The 8409-nt window shown below is 32.3% G+C and overlaps 1 protein-coding gene across 1 annotated transcript; it reads left to right on the forward strand.

The window, feature by feature from the left end:
* Nucleotides 1–94: 94 nt before the first annotated feature.
* ftsj1 (FtsJ RNA 2'-O-methyltransferase 1) lies at nt 95–8409 on the forward strand. The gene is made up of 11 exons (XM_073824725.1): nt 95–161; nt 435–575; nt 719–788; nt 905–1004; nt 2605–2683; nt 2806–2858; nt 5804–5857; nt 5997–6099; nt 6196–6279; nt 6401–6504; nt 6598–8409. The coding sequence occupies exons 2-11, from the start codon at nt 455–457 to the stop codon at nt 6799–6801; spliced, it is 972 nt and encodes a 323-aa protein (XP_073680826.1). The 5' UTR covers nt 95–161; nt 435–454; the 3' UTR covers nt 6802–8409.

The following is an 8409-nucleotide window of genomic DNA, read 5'->3' on the forward strand; positions in this document are numbered from 1 at the left end:
ACGATGATCATATACATACAAGCATCATGTGTAATACCACCTGATCTCCAGTGGGTGTCAGTGTTCGCCTCTGTTTCTCTGACTGCAACAGAGTAAGAAGAAGAAGAAGAAGTGTCACGTTGCGGTGAAAACATTTATCGTTCATTCAGCTGCAGTCCCAAGTAGGTATTTTTTACGGAATTACAATTTACATTTTGTTTGTAGATATTATGATTATGTGATTAACCAATAGAGTTAATATTTATTACTAACATTAGGAACCGCAGGCTGAGAGTTCATTTTAAATAAGATTAATGTGGTAACGTTAATAAAGAATGTTTTCTCAATCATATTCAAAGTATCCGCCCTACTGTGAGGTAAAATGTTAATACCGTTATGAAACATATTCGTTATTAATTTGGTTGGTTTAAAACTGTGTCACTATTTGTCAACAGAATAAGGTAGTGAAGGCAAAATGGGGCGTTCATCCAAAGACAAACGAGATATATACTACAGGCTGGCGAAGGAGGAAGGCTGGAGAGCGAGAAGTGCCTTCAAACTACTGCAGCTGGATGAAGAGTTCAACCTTTTTAAAGGTTAGAGCTTCATTGTGCTTCAGTCTACATGGGATAGTGGATTGGTCATCATGGGATATGTCTCGAAAGCTTGTGAACTGCCTACATATATGGCATCAAAGCAGACTTTTATGTTCAAACGACTGTTCATGTCCTACATACAGGTGTTAGTCGTGCTGTGGACCTGTGTGCGGCACCTGGCAGCTGGAGTCAAGTCCTGAGCCGCAAACTCCGGTTGGTTAAATGCAAAATGCACTTGATCTGTTGTGCCCCAAACTGCACATACAGATACTGTTAAGTAAAATATGGTTGATTTAATTGCCATTCACCTTTTCTCTGTCCTGTTTCAGTGGCAAAGACAAGAGTGAAGAGGTCAAGATTGTGGCAGTTGACCTGCAAGCAATGGCCCCTTTGCCAGGGGTCACACAAATTCAAGGAGACATCACCAAGGTGCAGTGCTTTTTTTTAGCAAGTCATAATAGCATTCCGTATTGTGTTATTACAGCATTAATCTACACATTTTTAAAGCTCCAGGTTTGAATCTCCGGGTGAATAGGATAAACCCAAAAAATTCTGTATTAGATTTTCTTAAATGTTATTTAAATAGACAAATTAGGCATTAAATATGCAGTTTTGCATACATATCCAGAACAAAAACAAAACCTGTTGAAAGAAGCATGGGTATATTTGTAGCAATAGCCAACAATACATTGTATGGGTCAGTTTTTTATTTTATGCCAAAAATCATTAGGATATTGTTGTGTTCCATGAAGATATTTTGTAAATTTCCTACTATAAATATATCAAAACTTAATTTTTGATTAGTAATATGCGTTGCTTAGAACTTCATTTGGACAACTTTAAAGTTTAAACTTTTTTTCACACTTTCAGATTTCAAATAGTTGTATCTCTGTCAAATAGTGTCATACCATACATCAATGGAATTTTATTTAACTTTCAGATGATGTATAAATCTCAATTTTAAAAAAAGGACCCTTATGACTGTTTTTGTGGTCCAGGGTCACATATTAAAGTAGGTTTTTGCAGAGGGGAGTTTGAAAAATATCCAGAATAGTATCCAGAAAAAAAGCTACATTTTTGTTTTTAGAAATAAAATAACAGGCAAATGATATATGAACAAACCCCTCTGTAACAACATTGAGAATAACTGTATGAATAAAACTGTAAAGTTTGTCGGGTGCAGGTTACTACTAATGTGAGGATTTCTGGTTTAATGCATGAAAGAAACTAATTTTGAGGAAACAGCTTTTAAAGAAATGTGACCCTGGACCACAAAACCAGTCTTATTCATTGTAGTGCAGGTATATTTGTAGCAATAGCCAAAAATACATTGTATGGGTCAAATTGATAAATTTTTCTTCTGTGTCAAAAATTATTAGGATATTAAGTAAAGAAAGAAATTTCCTGGCATAAATATATCAAGAATTAATTTTTGATTAGTAATATGCATTGCTAATAACTTGATTAGTCAACTCTAAAGGTTGATTTTTCTCAATATTTAGATTTTTTTATTTGCACCCTCAGATTTTAAATAGTTGTATCTCATCCAAATATTGTCATACCCAAACATACATCAGTAGAAAGCTCATTTATTCAGGTTATTTATTCAGCTAATTAAAAAAACACTTATGACTGGTTTTGTGGTCCAGGGTCAGATATGTATTGCAATACTTAAATCTACAGATGCAAATAGATGAAGTGCAAAAAAACGAACACTTCAGTGTTTGTTTAGGATGTTTTCTTTCCACTAGTCTGAAATAAGATGTCATGAATAATTTCTTAATCAGTGCATGAAAAAAATGTTTTTGTCTGCAGTCTCTTTACTTAAACATGTTAAATTGCTAAGGTATTACTAAAAGCAATAAAAATGTTCACTCACATACAAACATGAATATTTTATTTGCTTTTGAATATTTTCATTGCTTTTAGTAATTAATTTTGAGTCGAGCAACAATGTATATTCCAGTAATACATATCTATGCAATACACAGATATTGCACCATATAACAAATATATGATTGTGCCATAGATTTCTACAGCACAGGAGATTATTCGACATTTTGAAGGACAGTCTGCAGATTTGGTCGTATGTGATGGTGCCCCTGATGGTGAGAAATAATCTTTTGTTTTTTAACATTTGATGTTCATTTCTAGCTACTTTAGACTATTTGTGATTTAGCAAATTCTTGAATTAAAGTTTTTTTTTTTTTTTTTCTGTTTCTCTGTATAGTTACAGGCCTTCATGATGTAGACGAGTACATTCAGGCACAGCTCCTGCTAGCGGTATGTATTGCTATTTTCCTTTAATCTTATCATTTTGGTAACATTTGAAGGTCCCATAAGTCAATTTTAGTTAATGCACTGACTCACAATAAATAACAGTGAGAAAAACATTTGTCACATAATGTATTAGTGCTGTCAAAATTTGTGTGTTAATGCAGGTGATACATTTTTTTTATTCAATGGCATTAAAAATATGTAACGCAGTTAACACAGGGACGGGGCTAGGTTTGGTCACCCACTCAACTACAACTACTGCTTCTGTTTTTTTTTTTCTTGACATGAAGTGCGTTTATTTAAATGCAGAACATCGCAAACGGGAGACAAATGTTGTGTACATAATGTGTGTGTACTGTGTATATTTATTATGTATATGTAAATACACACACATGCATATATATGTTTAAGAAAAATGTTATGTTTATATTAGGGCCGGGACTTTAACGCGTTAATTAAGATTAATTAATTACACAAAAATAACGCGTTAAATTTTTTTAACGCATTTTAATCGCACTTAATTTTGCACCGCGGAACGTTTCTCACTGGATGAGTTTCAGCGGACCGATTATACTGGAGCACCAACTAGCGTTTATGCGCATATCACCGCAGCACATCGAGCCTCAAGTATCACCTCAATGCTTTTACAGAAGGTCTACCTACCTATAGGGTACCTGAATTTCTGAAATGTAGGCTAGTATATTTCTAAATATCCCAGTGTTCCCCCTACTATTATCTTAGGAGGGCGCGTTTACAATGTCTCCTCCAAGAAAACACGGACTGGATCGCGGACTCCATTCATAAAAACCGAATTTACTATAGCGCGGAATGCCACGTAAATTCGTCGATTTTTTATTGATAAATCAAAAGTTGGTCTGTCACTTAATTCAAATCGCGATATGGACTAGTGTCTGTGAAAACTGAAATGCAAAAAGATATGAATCCTGCATGTACGGTTTGCCTCTGTCAGTGTCACTTTTACCGTTTCATTTGAGAAAACTAGCATCATATCATACTTTACACACAGAAACTTCACGGCAACCTGTCAAAATAAAATACTGTTTAACATGAAACAGAACAATATTCCTATTTAAATAATTGACAAAAAACAATATATATGATAAAAAATAAATATAACAACAAGATTAACCACTTAATTGTAGAAAAAAATACTACGATTATTATTTAAATGTTAAATTATTATTATTTATTGATTTTAACAGCAAACCTCTTGTTTGTTTGCCAAAAAATAAAAAGGTTTATTTTTCATTTGATTAAAAATAAATAAATGTTTATGCTTTCATTTGATTATGAGAAAAATTAAAACAAGAATTTCTTTAAAAAAAAATAGCAAAAGATTGTAAATCCCTATTGTTCAAAATGTTAAAATAGAGAGTTTTGGATTTATTTTTTCACTGAAATAAATGTTTTATGTTAAATAAACGTTATTACACAAAGTAGGGTAAAGTACCGAGAAAAAAAGTATGGAAACCTCGGGGAAACACTGTATCCTATTGCTACACTTAATGGCAATATTGCACTGGTCTGTTGGACTTGGTTGAACAAAAATAAACAATATTTTGTTGCTTAAGCTTATGTATTCAGTCATTATTTAATGGTATACTAAAAATCCATATGAAAAAATTTACTTCTCACTGTTCTCAGGTCAAATATTTATATGCGATTAAAATGCGATTAATTTCGATTAATTAATTACAAAGCCTCTGATTAATTAGATTAATTTTTTTAATCGAGTCCCGGCCCTAGTTTATATATATATATATATATATATATATATATATATATATATATATATATATATATATATATATATATATATAATGTATTGTAGATCATTTTTATATATGTAAATATTTTCAAAATATATGCTGTATGTGTGAGTCTTTATCTATACGTAATAAATATAAACAGTACACGCATATGCACTATTTATTTATTTATTTATTATTATAGTCTAATAAATGTTAAAATCGATAGCTCTCAATTATACTGTAATGTTGAATGGCAATAGTCAACGGTTAAATATTAGGACAAAAAAGAACAATATCCTAGAGTCATCAGTAATATTGCTGTCAGTGATACTCACCTTCTATTTGTTAAATATATTTAACAAATATTAAAATATACAATCTTTGTTGATCATACATTAATTTGAAAATTTAATATGAAATTATGGCAATATAAAAGAATATTTTAAAACTTTAATGTTAGGTGGGATTAATTGCAATTAATCATCATTAATTTGAGAATAAAAAGTGTGATTAATTAGTTACTTTTTTAATCAACTGACAGCATTAGTATTTATTAATTTTTTGTTAATTAGTTAAAAATACAGAATAAAAATATATATATAATTTAATCTATCATTTTGTTTAGTACTTCATGTTAGTTCTATTAAATAATATAAACCAATAAACTTTTGTTCTTAATGCAGAATTAGTTCCAGAAACTTTCCATAAATCCCAGGAAGATTTTAAAAAAATCCTGGAAAGTTTTTAAAATTTCTGGAATGTTTCCCAAATTTCCTGGAAATGTTCCACCTTTTTGCAACCCTAGCTAAAATTAATAAATGCATCAGAAGTTTTTATTTGTTCTTAGTTTATGTTGAGCATGTGAGCACAATGGCCAATCAGAAAACATAGATTATAATGTTTTAATGTGTTATTTACTTAAATAATAATGATTAAAAGCATTAATAATAATGTCTTTATTAATCATTAATAATATTAGTAATGACTTGTTTAATTATTATTTTATATAGTTAAATACTACTTTCAAAAGGTTTTGCTGTGGTAGGCTACCAAAACTGTAAACTTGTTCTGGTACTGGTAACAACTACTTCAATCATGACAACACTAACAGCAAATATAATTGTGTGATTGTATAATTGTTGTTTGGTTTTTGAAGCGTTTATGTTTTCATATTGACAGGCTCTAAATATCACCACACATGTTCTCAAACCAGGTGGCAACTTTGTTGCAAAAGTAAGCTGTCCTATTCTCATTCTTACTCTTAATTGCGTTATCAAGTTGTTAGTGTGAGATTATGAGCTCTATAAAATGTTTAAGGTGAAAAAATGTATATTCAGTCTCAGCTAAACTTTATAATCCTGCTTCTGTATAGATCTTCAGGGGAAAAGATGTGACCTTGTTGTACTCTCAGCTCAAGATCTTCTTCAGCTCTGTAACCTGTGCCAAACCACGCAGCAGTCGCAACTCTAGCATAGGTGAGAGGAGAATTTCGTATAAAGAGGAAATGTAAAACTGTATTGGAAATATTATACTTTTTCATAGATGAATCAATGTGTGTTTTTGCCTTTCAGAGGCGTTTGTGGTATGTCAGAATTACTCTCCACCTGAAGGTTACGTCCCCAACATGTCCAACCCTTTACTAGATCACTCTTATGGTAACTTGCTTCAAAAAAGTGCTTTAAAAATGTGCTTGTGCTTATCCTTATATGACATTTGTCTGTGTATATGCGCATGTCTTTCTCCTCACAATATAAATGCAATTTTTTTCCCATCCAGATGTCGACTTCAACCAGCTAGAGGGGCCAAACCGAATAATAGTTCCTTTCCTTGCTTGTGGAGATCTTAGTGCCTTTGATTCAGACAGAACTTACCCACTTCAGGTGCTAATCAGTTTCCTTCGAATCACACACACACACACACGTCTATAAATGAGTAGTCTGACCTAATGCATGTTTTGCTTTATTCTCCAACAGCTCGATTCTAGTAAAGAGTACCAGTATTTACCACCAACCCAACCTCCAATTCGGCCACCATACCAGCAAGCCTGTCAGCTCCGCAAGAATAACTTGTTGGCCAAAGAGGACTCACCTTCTGGTGCGCTTGATGATTCCTTATCTGCTTTAGATCTTAACAAGAGTACGGACACAAACACAGCCCCACCAGGAACCTCAGTCTAATGGACATTTCTGATTTGTACAGCTTCTGTTAAAACCATTTCATTGTTTTATCGTGATTCGTGATTGATAAACATTTATTTTTAGAGTTTTAAGATAGTCTCTGAAAAAAATGTGTTGTGTTAGGTTAATAATAGTACTTTAAAGGAGCATATTATTGCTTCAAGTTGTTAATATGCAGCTTTAAGGGATAGAGAAGATGCAAAGTTGTCCCTTTTAAAGGAGAAGTTCACTTACAGAACAAAAATTTACAGATAATTTACTTCCCCCTTGTCAACCAAGATGTTCATGTCTTTCTTCAGTTGATAAGAAATTGTTTTTTGAGGAAAACTTTTCAGGATTTCTCTCCAAATAGTGGACTTCCATTGTTTAAATGCGGTTTAAATGCAGCTTCAAAGCGCCTCTAAACAATCCCAGCTGAGGAAGAACGGTCTTATTTAGTGAAACATTTTTTTTTTTTAAATGACCATTTATATACATTTTAACTTTAAACTTCAAAGGTCGAAAAACTCCCATCTCATTTTCTCCAACATTAAAATGATAAAAAAAGGTAAAACAGCTAAGTAGGGCAATTTTAAAGTTGGAGGAGAAAATAAGATGGGAGTTTTTTGACATACCCTAACTGTATTTAGGCAGATTACACAGATACACAGAGTATTTATTTATTTATTTTAGAAGATAACCAATCGTTTCGCTAGATAACACCCATCTTCCTCGGCTGGGGTCGTTTAGAGCCCTTTGAAGCTGCATTTAGTGTTTTGGAAGGTCAAAATGCACCATAGAAGTTCAGTTTTCCTCAAAAAAAAATGTTTTTTACGACTTTAGAAAGAAAGACATGAACATCTTGGATGACAAGGGGGTGAGCAAATTATCTGCATTTTCGTTCTGGAAGTAAACTTCTCCTTTAAGGGTACTGTCCCAGTGACAAGCTGTTGTACCCATAAAAGCACAATTTCCGCACATTTTTTGACAGTGTAGGTTGATTCTAATATAATTTATCTTTTATGTATTTAATTGTTTCTGCAATTTTTATTACACTCAGAATTCCCAAAGAGTCTTCTCTGTGATTGCTCCTTCGTATAAGTCACAGAAACTGACTGAATTTAAACTTTTAACTGCAGCCTTTTCATGTTAATAAAACACATTTACCATGACAGAGTTTGTTGGTTTTATTTGTAGATGCAGTGATTCAAATGAAGTTTGAATCTATTCTTGTATTTTTAAGGCTTTAAAAGCAGTGTTTAATTTCATTGTACTAGGCAAATGTATGAATACAGAATTAATACAGGCGTATTTTAAAATATCAGAATGACTTTGCTCAAACCTCAAAGACTGGTTGGGTGTAGTTTGAAATACGTTCTCAAGTGAAAAGATCTGCCATCTGTTTCCCTTTGCTTGCTCAATGGTCCATGCATATACTGGACAGTTTCGTAACTAGTATTTGTGACTGTGTAAGTATATAGCATAACCCACCAGCATTTTATCTTTTCCTGCATTCTGCTCAAGTCCAATGATGTCTGTTCTAAATTATGCTTATAAATAATTTATATAATGTCAAAGTTTATGTGTTGGTCATTGACGAAAGGCTAAGAAAATCAGTCATGCAAAGAA

This window comes from Garra rufa, chromosome 19, assembly GCF_049309525.1.
Source record: "Garra rufa chromosome 19, GarRuf1.0, whole genome shotgun sequence".
In the NCBI taxonomy this organism is placed as follows: Eukaryota; Metazoa; Chordata; class Actinopteri; order Cypriniformes; family Cyprinidae; genus Garra; species Garra rufa.

Bases quoted from the DNA above. Each gene is read 5' to 3' on its own strand.
- ftsj1 (XM_073824725.1), top strand. From the start codon at position 455: ATGGGGCGTTCATCCAAAGACAAACGAGATATATACTACAGGCTGGCG. The intron at 576-718 runs GTTAGAGCTTCA...TCCTACATACAG, and splicing joins AGAGTTCAACCTTTTTAAAG to GTGTTAGTCGTGCTGTGGAC. The intron at 6,100-6,195 runs GTGAGAGGAGAA...TTTGCCTTTCAG, and splicing joins CAGTCGCAACTCTAGCATAG to AGGCGTTTGTGGTATGTCAG.